The sequence below is a fragment of the Leopardus geoffroyi genome, chromosome C3 (genome assembly GCF_018350155.1).
Source record: "Leopardus geoffroyi isolate Oge1 chromosome C3, O.geoffroyi_Oge1_pat1.0, whole genome shotgun sequence".
In the NCBI taxonomy this organism is placed as follows: Eukaryota; Metazoa; Chordata; class Mammalia; order Carnivora; family Felidae; genus Leopardus; species Leopardus geoffroyi.
Window position 1 is genome coordinate 140126202 of NC_059338.1, and position 14661 is coordinate 140140862.

Sequence of the window (14661 nt, forward strand, 5' to 3'; positions counted from 1 at the left end):
AGTATTTAAAAACATTTTTGGAGAGAACACACATAATTCCACATTTGTTTTTTGCATCTTACTTCTTTTCCTTGACTGCTTATTTAAATCATAAATTCCTTTCCATGTTTTATATACAAAATTTTATACAGAATTATCACAGTTATTGCTATCTAAAAATCATGCTGATGTACTGTAAATTGTTATACTGTCTTCAACAAGGTTGTTTAGACATACTCAGGTTTGCTATTATAAATAACAGTGGAAAGAACATCATGCAGGTAGCTGTTTGTCGCTGTTCAATTATCTTAGGAGAAACTCCACCGAGTTGGCTTACCGGGCCAAAAAGTACAGACATTTTAATGAGCATTGCAGGAAAGAATGCCTTTACCAACAAGTAAGTAACACTTTACTTTGGTGCTATGTGTTCCCGTTTTTAAAAGTTGTTAAATTAGTGCAAATTCAATTTGCACAGATCAAGTTACTACTGAAACAATCCTACTTTACACCTTTGTTTACAATTATGTGATTACATTTGTTTATATTCTTCATTGATTTAATGATTAAATTTCGTTGTTTTTATTATTCATTTAAATGACTTCATCATGTGTTGTTGATAATGACCCTTTGCCTATCATACAAATGAATTTTAATTACTTGTTTCATTTAGTTTTGTAAGATTTCATGTTCAGAGTTTGGTAATTAAATGAGTAAAACATAACACTGTAGAATGAGATTAAATGGTTATAGAGATTCTTTCAACCAGAAATATTTTATCCACATTCTCTAGTGGAAAAAGAAAATGCTGTATTTGGGATTGTAGTATTTAATTTGATATATATGTTTCTTCTTTAAATCTGTGGTGTTAAATTTCCAGATTGGAAGTCTGTTCTGAAAATACATATAATACCTAGAATTCAACTGGACATAATTTTACATTTTTGCCAGAAACTATTTTGATGTTCTCTTCAATGGGAGCAAAGCAACTAAACCCGGCTAAACTAGGGAAGTCCCTCTCAAAATAAAGAACACGTGGATGTGGAAGAACAAATTCAAAAGGAGAGCTATGGTCTCGGAGGGGAATGACTTTCCTTTTCCCGGCATCTGGGTACACTCACAAATCCAAACAAATAGCATCCGAATCGGAAAGAATTTGGAAGTGTGTTCTTCAGATATGTTTTCTTTAGCAAGTGGTATGAAACAAAATCAAGGCATAGCGTCATTAAATCACTTCCAGTGTTTAAAAATTATGCACTTTGTGTTTTGTGAAACTAAAATCCAGAAAATTTAGACAATTTACTCAACAGCTCTGAATGAGTGGCTGTTCTGAGTCAGGCACAGTCCTAGGCATTAGAGATGTGGGGGTAAATACAGAGTCAAAGCTACAGTAATCTATAACTACAGTATAGCAATTCTAAAATTTTTCATGAAAATATGAAATTTGTTCAGTCATCCAAATGCTCTTGGGAGGCATAGGTAGGAAAGAACTTGAGTAAGCCAGAATGAGGAAAATAAACACATATTAAACATTCAGTCCTCTGCGGAAAAATTTATGATTCAGTGTCCTATGAAGATCACAGAAATGACATTTTTCCTGCAGGGAATGGATGTCAGGTGTGGGATTAAAGAACTGAGAGTTCAACAGTTATAGCACACCAGGGTGGAGCCCATGGTCTTTGAAGAAGGGCTGGCCCAGATAGGAGAGGGACAGGCTGAAACAATTACAGTAAAAACATCAGTAACAGCAATACAAAGCTAACATTTACTGGGTGCTTCCGTGTCATGGACTGTGCAGAACATTTTGTGGACAACCCCTCACTTCGCAAATGAACCTCACTCTGGCTCCTGCATTTTGTTAGTGCATTCATTCATTCCTGCACTTTTTGGTCAGTGGATTCTTCCTTTTGTGTTTACTCACTTCAGGCTTTGGAATCTCCTGTTTGTCGGTCATTTATTCATTCACCAAATATTTATGTGCTATCACTCAGCTATCACTGGGACTGCAGAAATGAACAAGTGAAAAAAGGGCACAACTCCAGCCTTTACGGGGCTTTCTGTAGATAGACCAGAGACTCAATGATTATAAAACTGTGCTGTCATAGCAAGCCATCTAGTACAGCCCAGGGAGGGTGAGTGAGCAGGGCAGGTCTAGGAAATGTTCTCAGTGACACATGTACACAGTTATATAGTATAACACTGTGCATAACAGTTATATCATATATAATCATGATACAAAATTGCTATACTATGGATTATATGTTAGCTGTATTAGCTCTATATTCTTTTTTTTTTTTAACGTTTATTTATTTTTGAGACAGAGAGAGACAGAGCATGAGCGGGGAAGGGTCAGAGAGAGGGAGACACAGAATCTGAAACAGGCTCCAGGCTCTGAGCTGTCAGCACAGAGCCCGACACGGGGTTCGAACTCACGGACCGTGAGATCATGACCTGAGCCGAAGTCGGCCGCTTAACCGACTGAGCCACCCAGGCGCCCCAATTATTAGCTCTATATTCTATACATCCAACATCATTATATTGGATGAGGTAAATAGTTCAAATGTCCATTAATAGGGAAGCATTAAATAAACAATGAACCACTGATGTGCTGATATGGAAATAGTTCCAAAATATATAAGTTGAAAAAAGGAAGACCTCAGAGGAGTGGATGTCATATGCCTGTCTTTTGTGGGGGGGCAAATAAAAATAAAAAGTCATAGTTTCTTGAATTTCATGTAGACACTTTGGCATAGCACTAAAAATTATAACAAAACTGGCTGCCTATTGGGGAACAGAGATGGGGAAACCAGGCAGAGGGCGCACAAGGGTGGGAGGGCATATTGCCACTGTACACATTTTTATGAGTTTGGACTAAGTGAATGTATTATCTATTTAAAAAAGTAACATATCCTGAACCTTTGGGGGGGGGGAAGGTATCTACTAGTGGACTGTGGACAGGTGGCTGGAGAGCTGAGAATGGGGTAAGAGGGAGGGGGGTGGGGTGGAGAGCCATTCCAAGCACAGTGTTGCACATGGGAGGCATGCTGTGCTTGCGAACCTGTCATGTTTTGTGAAGATGACAGGTGGGCTCCTCAAGGGGAGTGTTGGGAGATGGGGGTCTTGGGAATCAGACAGAGCGCAGGTCACGAGGTCCTCATGTGACAGGATATGAATTCAGATTTCATCTCGGAGGTGGGAATCTTTGGCTGGTGATCAGAAGGGAAATGAGTGACCAGAACAGCACTTTGTAATCATCTTCCTGGGAGCAAGTACACGTGTGATGGTGGGTGAGGCACAACCGGGGCCGGGAAGACTCTCTGGGAGGCTATTGGCCATCCTTCTGGTAGAAATGATGAGAATATGGGCCAAGGACATGGGCAGTGGTCACAGACAAGGGGGACTAACATCACCCACACCTTTGTGGCTACAGCCCTTGACTTTTCATCTCCTCCATGGATTAGACTTTGCTCCTCTCCTCATACTATTCACAGTCGTTCTTTAGATTCCACCCTGAAGTATAACTTGGTGTTGCTGGCCATTTGCAGGACCCCTGCTAAATAGGCTTCAGTGAGATTAGGGTGACAGGCATCTCTCTCTGCCTTCCATTCTCCCTGTCCCCCTCAACCTGGGTGCCAGTGAGGGACCCCAAGACACGTTGCTGCTATGCAGACACAGTGGCACTGGCAAGGCCAGGGACCAGAGCTCCCGTGCTGGGGCCCGTGGAGCCAGACACGTCGTCCCAGAGGGCATAGCAGGCCACTGCCTTCTTTCTGAATCCTGCTATTTTTTGTGTTTCTGTCAAGCTTGTACATAGCTCCTGCAGATATTTGACTGGTATTTCATTTTTTCCAGTTCCAAGCTCTGCTCTTACGTGGGACAACTGTACAGGCAGTATTCATGAGCAGAGCAGAGCTGTATCCATGAGTAAATCATTCAAATATTTCCCTCTCACTTGCCAGAGAGCTGCTGCTTTCAAACCCCAACACATCCCCTCCATTATTCTGCCCACCTCTATTGGCCTCTCCCTGCATCCTTCTAGATCCTTCTGTGCCTCTAGCAATTACAGGGGTACCCCCTGGCACAGCAGGGCCTCCAGGACATTGTCCCATCTCAAAGCCTTTTGTCTAATTTGCCAAGTTGTCGCCCATGCAGCACAGGCTCTTAAATATTGTGACCATCATCCCCTTTTTTTTCAGGAATAAGGTTGACATCTCAGCACATGCTAGGTGACTACTACAGAAAGTATTCCTATATCATCACATTAAAAAATTGTAATTCTAATAGTTACAAACATGTTTATATGAAATACGTGGAAAGTATAAAAAACCCATATAACCACACAATAATACATAATTTGACAGTTGTGAAACAATTTCAGGGTGTATTCCATTTTAATATAAAAAGATACAATACTGGAACTCTTGTCTCATGGGTGTATTACACAAGAAAAGTCAGAGATCAGCAACTAATCCTTTTATTGCTGGAATGCTGAATAGAAGAGTCAGGACTATACATGCGGGTGGACGGCTTTGAATGTTCACTCGACAAATATGTCAAAGAATTAGTTTATAACTGATAAGTCCTTTTAGATGGCAGCATACATTTTGTTGAGTATTTCTCCTTAGTGTATGTTTTTATGTGTCAGTTCAGCCCCTTACCAAATAAATACTTTCACCTTGCTATTCATTTGAATTGGAGTAACCATGGAGAAATGACTTTTTGATTCCACAGTATTATGCTGTATTATAAAAATGTGAACACCATGCTATCATTCCACAAAATGGTTTAGCAATTTACTCTGAATAATTTTTTAAAAGGAAGTAGATCTGTCCAGAGATGAAAGATTCTAGAAAAATGTTTCAAAATTAAAAAAAAAAGAGTAAGAACCTTTAGAATCTAGCATATAATAATAGAGTACTCTTTTACCTTAACATACACTGAAAAATTTCAAGAGAAAATGTGCGTCTCTATTTTTCTTAAAAAAAAAACAACAACAAAGATTTAAACATATATTTTGGCACAGTTTCATATGTAACTGCTAGGAGAGTAAAGAAAGATCAGAAAATAGGAAACAACTGATAAGCATCTATTGACAAATGGCAATATCTAGAAACCAAGAATAATCAGAATCTCTGGTACATCTCTGAGAGAAAATTCCTTAGTGTTGAGGCATAACCTCTTTCTTCTTTTTTTAAATTCAGTGCAGAATTTGCTTTCGTTGGACTAGAACACTAAACAATCTGATTTTTTATTCTAACCTTTAGTCTTTCTAGAAAATTATATTTCAAGTGTGCTCTAAAACACTATTTTAAAACTTGACATATGTGGGTTAAAGAACAACAATTCATAGATTATACAAGTGAGGTAAGACCACTACGTTGGTGGTCCCAAATCAGCCATGGCTCCTGGTATGCTCACTTTTTTATAGCTACCCTCCTACATTTGGCTTGGGCTTGGTCATATGACTTGCTGTAATCAATGGAATAATAGTACAAGTTATTCAAGTAGAGACTGGAAAAATGATTACATGCTGGGCTTCCCCTGGAACCTAGCTACCTTGCTATAGGAAAACCTGTTAAGTTTCTGCAAAAAGACAAGCCATATGGAGGAGAATGTGGTCCAACAGCAGCACCAGACATGTGAATGAGGTCCTCTTGGGTATTCTAGCCCCAGCAGAAGCCCTTGTTGAAAGGTGCATATGAGTGATCCTGGCCAATACCATGCAGAGCAGAAGAACTACACAGCTGAGCCCTGCCCAAATTTCTGACCCACAGAACTCTAAGCAATAAACTTATATTGCTCTAAGTAATTCCATGTTGGAGTGGTTTGTTACATGGCAGTAGATAACAGATATACTAAATGATTACAAGGATTTCTCAACCTGTTTCTAGAAATAATTCCAAGGTACATTCTTCACCGACATACATCTCTTATACTTCTGTTGTCTATTCATTTACTGTTGAGCCTGTATCTTTTGTTCCTATTCTAACTCAACCAGTTGGATAGAAGGATCGAGTTGGATAGTTGGCTTATATGAAAAGTGTGACTTAAATTGACTTTACTGTATGCTGACTCAAACAACATGCCATGTCCTTGTTGGATCTCAGAGGAACAGCATTGTTGATAATACCTTAAGTTACTTCCCCTCTACACTGTAATCAAATTGTGTGTGGGACAATCTGACAGAAAAAAATTAACTTTAAGAGATTCCCAGGACATAAACTTCCTGTGGTCCAATCAAGCCATTTCTTCTCTCTGCTCCTCTATATGGAATTACATCTTGACACCACACTTTAAGCACTAAAATGTGGAAGACTCTTTGGAGGGATTTGTTTTCTTAAGGGATAATAATAATTATTATTATTTTTAATGTTTATTTTTGAGACACAGCATGAGCAGGCAGGGGATGGGGGGTGACAGGGAGCGGTAGAGAGAGAGAAAGGGAGCAAGAGAATCCAAAGCAGTCTCCAGGCTCCGAGCTGTCAGCACAGAGCCCAATGCAGGACTTGAACCCACGGACCACAAGACCATGACCTGAGCCGAAGTCAGAAGCCCAACCGACTGAGCCACGTAGGCGCCCCCAGGAATAATTATTTGAAATATGAAGCTTACTAGATTGATCAAGCCTTTGGATGTGTTTGCATCCTCCTTTCTCTGGAACTGATGCACATTAGTTAAAGAATGCTTTAGAAGTAGAAGCAGTAGCAGACGTGTAAGCAGAAGAACCCAAAGTAGAGAATGGGAAAGGCACTGCTTCTGGGGGGCGATGATGCTATTTCACTGAATGGTGTATATTGTATCTCAAGTTAGAAACTATAGCGAAAACTATTTCTAAAACAAAGCGTCTGGACACCAAGAAGGAAGATGTAGCCTCATTAAGTACAGCTACTGTTAGCACAATTGCTGCTATTTCCATTATTTAAAGGATGTTCTCCATGTGCTTATTTAAGGCATTATCTACCAGATGGGTGTGGACAGCAGGTTTAGATACAAAAATGCCAATAAAGGAGCGTCTTGATCAGACAGTGATTCATTGGTGCTACTTACGGAGAGTAGTATCTGGACAGCGCTGTGGATGACCTCTAGGTACTGGAAGTCCACAATGCAGCCTGTGACAGAGACGTACGTGTAATCATCCATCATGCCGTGGGCGGACGGAGGCAGCACTCTTCGGACACAGCCAGGCCCGTGTTCCCGCCACCACGACCGGTGCACAGAAATGTTGAATGTCATCAGATCTGTATCCTAGGTGGGCAGGAGACGAGAGCAAAAGGAGACAGTCCTATCATATCATGTCTCTGATTTGCACTTTAGGAAGAATTCAGGATGGAGAAAATTGTTGAGAGGACTTACATTTCAGGTGCAAAATAACACAAGACAGAACCACAAATGGCTATATATACCATATGCCTAAACGACTGGATTATAATTGTTTAACATAGATACAACCTTTGAAAAATAACATTTTAAGGTTAGCATGCCTCAAAAATTGAGAGGCAAGGTCCTCTACATTTGTTCAAAACAAATTATTTTATTCATTTTGAGACTTTTCGTCTGCATTTTCTTGTTCATCATCATCGACATCACCTTCATGGGCTAACATATGAGTGCTTTTTAGCATTCTAGCCATTGTTCTAAGCACTTTTCATATACTATATCCTTAAGGTTCATATAGATACTAGTAGTAACCCAATTTATAGTAAGCTGAATAGTAGTCCCCTCAAAAGACCTTCATGTGCCTCTCTCTGGTACCTGTGAATTTTACCTTCTTTGGATTATCTGAGTGGGCCCTAAATGCGATCTCATGTATTCTCATGAGGGGGAGGCAGAGGGAGATCAGACACAAGGCAGAAGAGGAGAAGGCAATGTGACCATGGAAAATTGGAGATGGGAGTGATGTGGCCACAAGCCCAGGAATGCTGGTAGCCACTAGAAGCTGGAAGAGACAAGGGACTATTCTCTTCAAGAGGTCCAGAGGGAGCATGGCCCCGTCAACACCTTGATTTCAGCCCAAGGAAATTGATTGCAGACTTGTGGCCTTCAGAACTGTGAGATTAAGTTTCTGTTGTTTAAGACATCAGGTTTGTAGTAACTTGTTACATAGCAGCCGTAAGAAGCTAACACACGTAAGGAAAGGAAATCACAGAGAGGCAAAATGCATTGCCCAATTTAATGAACAAATTACATAAATTGCCGATTTAATGACTGACCCACGACTTGATCCTCTGCAGTCTGTACTTTCAGTTCTGATGTGAAGAGCTACCCCCTTGCCTATGGTGTTCTCCCTCCCAAACCTTTACAATTCCTCATACCCTAAATTCCTCCTCAATTCCAGAAAACACCACTGAGAGCCAGAGCAAAAGAACCAAGAAGGCAATCCTTGGCATTTACATATCAAAATAAGCTTTCAGAGCTCTTAAGCAGAGACAACAGCCCGGGGGTTTCTCCTCAAAAGATGCCCATTAGTATTTTGGTGGAATGTGAGCCTCGAACAACTAAGATCAGACTGTTTTTGCTGTAACAATGGATTGAAAAGAATAGGTAAGGAGCCAGCATCTTGATTCCCAAAAAACTGACCTCAAGTCCTGGCCTCTCCCGTTCTGCCCACTGAATCCTATCTTTCCCCATCATACTGTCTTCCTTTTGCTGGAGTGTAATCCCCAATAAAAGCCTTGCCCAGAAGTCCTGCTTGGCCTCTAGTTAATTCCTATCGCTTGGTGAGCCCAAGGGCCGTGGTTGCTAACAAAACTACTATTATAGGCATGCCTCAGATTATATCACTATTAAAACATTTTATATCTCTTTTTTTCTTTTTTGGGTTGTTGGTTTGTTACACATATCATTCAGTTACCTTCACAGTTACAGCACTTTATTGATAATAAAACATTTTACATCTTTTTTTTTTTTTTTTGGTTCTTGGTTTGCTACCTGTATCATTTGCAGTGCCCTCTGAAGGGAGAATATTATAGAAAAATAATTGCTTTAGCTAGTGAATTCAGTTTAACGCAAGGCAATTTACCTGCAGGCAAACAGCACACTGACTGCTCCCTTTCCTGACCATCAGATTTAATCTCTTACAGTTAGTCATGATCACAACCAAAAAACTATTATTTCCCGTTTTAATAGAATTCATTAGGTTCAGGATGAACTGGAGTGATCTCAAAAGTCATAGCAATTTCTGCTCTTTAAGTATTCTTCCCCAGTGGCCTTTTCTATTGCTGGACTCTAAATTCCTTTCGATATGATTTTGACTGAAATTTATATTACACAAATAAAACAAAAGTGAATTTATGAACTCATGGTATGTATTTGCTACACTCATAAAATCCCTCTGTGTACTTCTCACTTAATTTGCTGGTACTATAAATATTTAAAAACTGTGCTGTTTTTTTGCCATGACTACATTAAAATGTGAATGAGAACATCAATAGCATCAAATTATACTTAAAGCTTAAACTTCTAACTTAAATTTGGTATAAAATTTTATTGCAAGTGTGTGTCTGATTTCAATCCCCTTCAGTAGCTAGATTTCAAACATTGCAAAAACCCTTAACACATAATAACTCAATTTTGTATATGAAGCACATCAGAGGAAATGCAGAACAAAAAACTATAACAAAGTTTTTTATGAAAAAAAATACAGAAGGTCATTTACTTTGTTTAAGCTGTTCATTACCACATCAAAGCCTATAGATTTAAAATACATGGGTTAATGCTAAACCTGGATCACCAAAGTGATCCTTACAAATAATTTCAAGGAGCTCAAACGTCGTTTCTCTTTCACTTCTTGCAGTTAGAATAGTATAGTGATGATTTAAGCACAACATGCTTAAGACAACTGGTAACTGACATCCTTGTCATTTTCTTTAGAATTTAAAAGATTTCAACAATGATATTTACATTTATGCAAGCATGGGTGATTACCAAGGGACAGTTTGGAGGACAAAGAAAGCAAGGGAGGAGAAGGAAAGCATGAAACCCAAGCAGAGGGGTTTGGGATGCAAAGGGCAGCCTGGAGAGAGACAGAACACATCAAGGCTAACAGAAGAGAGAATTGCAGGGAAGATGGTAATGCCATAGACTCAAAGCCTGGTTAAAAAGAACCACTGAATTTGATGACTGGTTTGGCGGGGGTGGGGGGGATGCCTTATGAAATGCAATGAAATGCAATGCCAGGAGAGCATTGAGAGTGAAAAACTGGATTACAAGGAATAGAGGGGACTGAAAGGAGAGAATTTGGTGCGTTTTTTCATGAAGTTTGGGAGTCAACGTAGTGAGAACACAGGATGGTGGCCTCAAGGGTGGGCAAGGAAAGCAAGAGCCCCTCCAAGGAAACACGTGGAGAACCGCATGCCAGCTGCATCTGCTCACACGCACAAAGTTATGACTTAGAAGAAAATTATTCCAGAATACCTGTCTCTCCCCCTAATATCTATTTAAGCAAATATTAAATGTTTAAAAGTACTTTCATCTCTCTAGTGTGAATTCCAAACTTGTTCCCATTTCCTTCAAATACTTGAATTAAACAAAAAAGGAATTTCCAGAATTCTTTGAAGTGTTGTTCATCAACCGTGTAGGTGAACATGCCTGCCCACATTCCTTTCACGATAAGTGTAGCCGCAGCACTGGAATCAGCTCATGTCCTAAAAAAGCTCAATATTCACTTCTTTTATAGTATATCACTATATTATCTCTTATTAATCAAGGAGATAGTCTCTGTCTTATTCTATCTGCTTTTGTTGGGCATGTGTCTAATTCAACTAACCCTCTCTACTTCTAGAAATGGATGCTCAACTGCTAATGATATTCTTTTTTTTTTTTTTTCTGTTTCCTTAATTGTGACTCAAAGAATCATTGAATCCACTCTTACATAGTTATCTCCTTTCTTTGTCTTTTTACTCAGTCTTATCATAAGCCAGGACATTTGGAGACAAACGTGTATTTAACAAAATAGATTTTACTCAGTTTTAAAGAGTTAGCATTGGGTTTATATTTAGATAATAGACTTCATGTTAGTTGAAACTTCTTTTGAGATACTCGTTCATCTCAGAATATGAATTAGACAAGTAAAAACAATTTGCTTACATTTCTAATTATTTTTTTTTCACCAAAGCACTAAATATTTTAGAGGGTACTATGGATCCATAGAGTAAAGGGCAAACACAGTGCTTGGTAGTGAGGTGTAAGTGTTTAGAGCATGTAATACAAAGACTGGATACCAGTTCAAATATATTAACAATTATATGTTGTTTTCCTTAAAGATAGGTTTAAAAGATACTCAAGTTTCCATTGGGAAGAAAGAGTCTGTCATTTGCTAAGTCATAATCACTCAGTCTGTGCCATTGGTTCTGAATACAAAGAGCAGTTTGCACCTATAAATACAGAGAACAAAGTGATGGTTACGGTGGGGGGCGGGTGGGGGCTGGGCAAATGGGTAAAGGGGAGTGGTAGGTACCGGCTCCCAGTTTTGAAATGAACAAGTCACAGGAATAAACGACACAGCATAAGGAATATAGTTGATGATTTTGTGGGCACCTTGGTGGCTCAGATGACTAAGCGTCCAACTCTTGATTTTGGCTCAGGTCATGATCTCATGAGCTCCATGTTGGGGTCGGCACTGACAGTACAGAGCCTGCTTGGGATTCTCTCTCCCTCTCTCTCTCCTCCTCCCCAATTGGCACACACATGCTGTCTCTCCCTATCTGTCTCAAAATAATGTTTTAAATAAACATCTAAAAAACCACATTGTAATAGTATTGTATGGTGAGAAGTCGTGGCTACACGTTTGAGCACAGCATAATGTATAAACTTGCTGAATCACTATGTTGTACAACTGAAACTAATGTAACATTGTGTGTCAACTATACTCAAATTAAAAAACTAAGAGAAAAAAAGCAGCGTGCAGAGTAAGTGGCCACTGGTTACTCTGACTTCATGTTTCCCATCTCTACAACGAGGTATTGCTGGGATTTTTCATTTCTGTACCATTGGTCATAAACCAGAGGCAGAGCTAAAAGTAATGAAGCCTTTTGTCTTCATCCTGGGGCTTAATTCCCTGAATTGAACCACAACAGGAAGGAATGAAGTCTCATCTATCCATCCAATGATATTTATGGAGTTTCTAATGTGAGCTATGTGTTGGGATGTAAGATTGGACATAAGAGATCTTACCCCTGTCCTCATGGAACATACACTCTAGTAGAGAAGATAGGTAATAAAGTAAACAACTAAGTAGGCAGAATAAGTACCCATTGCGAAAACTAATATAAAGGAAATAACGTGCTGGAGAGTGGCTGGGATGTGAAATGGAGTTCCTCCCTAATAGGTCGCCAGAGAAGGCTTCTCCGATAGCGGATATTTGGGCTAAGACCTGTTAGATGAGAAGGAACTAGATGTGTGAAGATCTGGGGAACGAGTGTTGCACACTGATGGAACTCCAAGTGCAAAGATCACGTGAGGGCAAAGAGGTGTCAGTATTCCTGGTACCGACTGAAGACCAGTATAGCTGGAGGGAAGCCGAGGTGAGGATAAAAGTGGCGTATGATGAGGCTGAAGACAGGCAATGAGCCACGGCAGAGTCCGGTTGAGAAGTCAAATACCAACATCATCTCCTGTGCATTCTTAAAAAGATAATTCTAAGAGGATGGGTTTGACTGGTCAAAACTCGGAGCCAGGTAGGTGGTTATGATAGCGGGTGAGTGTCTTGGAGAAAGGCGGTAGCAGTAGAGGGAGGCAGAACAGAGAGGTGAGACATATTCCGGAGGCAGAATAGCATGTGGGGCTGGGAGGAAGAGATAAATGGAGGCCAACCATCTCTCATTGGGTGGCAGCCGCCTGTCAGCTGATGGCAATGCCCTGAGGAAGGCGCTCCAGCAGCAGCATCATTGCGGGGCTGGAATTGGGCACATCGGCCCCGTAAACGGGAGGGATGGGGCCCGAAACAGTATGTCCCAGTGCATCTTTGTCAGCTTGGCATTGTAAAACCATTTTCCTTATATGTAGGTTAAAAGAAAGGAGTCGTCATGTTAAATGGTGTTGGAAATACAAATTTTCGGTGTAAGAGAAGAGAGTCACTTATCTCGATGAGCACTGACTAATGTATCGAATTGTTGAATCACTATGTTGTACACCTGAAACGAATATAACACTGTATGTTAACTATACTGGAATTAAAATGAAAAAGAAGGGGCGCCTGGGTGGCGCAGTCGGTTAAGCGTCCGACTTCAGCCAGGTCACGATCTCGTGGTCCGTGAGTTCGAGCCCCGCGTCAGGCTCTGGGCTGATGGCTCAGAGCCTGGAGCCTGTTTCCGATTCTGTGTCTCCCTCTCTCTCTGCCCCTCCCCCGTTCATGCTCTGTCTCTCTCTGTCCCAAAAATAAATAAACGTTGAAAAAAAAATTAAAAAAAATAAATAAAATGAAAAAGAAAAGAAAAAACAGTTATAAGATCAAAGAAATTAAGTGAAATAGTGTGATTTGGAAAACAAAGAGTTGACTGCTCTTCCAGAAATTTCTTCCAGAAATTTAAGTAATATATTTTACTATCCACATGCTTTTACTTTTGAAATAAGAACTAAAATATTGCCCACGATCAATTAATCTCAACAATGAGGAAACCAGGGTTGCCCGGATGGCTCAGTTGGTTAAGCGTCCGACTCTTGATTTCAGCTCAGGTCATGATCTCATGGCTTTATGGGTTCAAGCCCCGCGTCAGGCTCTGCGCTGACAGTGTGGAACCTGCTTGGGATTCTCTCTCTCTCTCTGCCCCTCCCCCACTTGCATTGTGTCACCAAAACAACTTTTACTATCATGCTCTGAGCTTTGGTTCTAGTATGTTCAGTCATACAGTTCATTGTATAATTTTCATGGAAATGGCTAATATTTGTGTTCCTTTCTTTTGTTCTCATTTTTTAACTTACTCAACTGAATACCTTAGTCCCATAATAAGTAGCACTTTAAAAAATAATTCTAGGGGCGCCTGGGTGGCTCAGTCGGTTAAGCATCCGACTTCGGCTCAGGTCATGATCTCACAGTCCGTGAGTTCGAGCCCCGCATCGGGCCCTGTGCTGACAGCTCAGAGCCTGGAGCCTGCTTCACATTCTGTGTTTCCCTCTCTCTCTGCCCCTTCCCTGCTCATGCTCTGTCTCTGTCTCAAAAATAAATAAACATTAAAAAAAATTAAAAAAAAATAATTCTATTGCTGAGTCTTTTATTTATATTCATATCTGGATTAGCTGACTTTTAGAATTAGTACAGTTTTAGTCTGTAAGTATATATAAATTCGTTGTTTTGTATAAATGATTAATATAAGCTCAATCCCCTCAGTCTTTGTGGGTTTGGGGCTATGTGCACAGCAGCTTATACATGGCAATGAAATTGTATCGCTGCAAAAAACCACTATGATGTTAAGACTGAACTGAAAATTTCAAATTGTGCCCATGATTTGAAATGATTATATAGAATGTGTGTGTGTGTGTGTGTGTGTGTGTGTGTGTGTGAGTGTGAGTGATCTCTGTTCATTGAAATGGCCTAGAAGCAATGTCACTCCGGTAGCAGCAAACATCTCTGGTTCACACTCCCCAGTATAAGAACCAAGGTTTTTCCCTGGAGAAATGCTAAATACAGTGTGGTACAAGGAAGGAACAAAGGCAGTGTGAAATATATTTTGTTCTAGAAAGCAAGACAGT

At 40.0% G+C, this 14661-nt stretch overlaps 1 protein-coding gene across 3 annotated transcripts in view; it reads right to left on the reverse strand.

Moving 5' to 3' along the window:
* Positions 1–14661, reverse strand: part of NKAIN3 (sodium/potassium transporting ATPase interacting 3) — a 611969-nt gene that overhangs the window by 141063 nt on the left and 456245 nt on the right. For all 3 annotated transcript variants that reach the window (XM_045455140.1, XM_045455139.1, XM_045455138.1), the window contains exon 4: positions 7024–7221. In XM_045455140.1, the coding sequence (XP_045311096.1) occupies positions 7024–7221 (198 nt within the window). The remainder of the gene's footprint in view (positions 1–7023; positions 7222–14661) is intronic.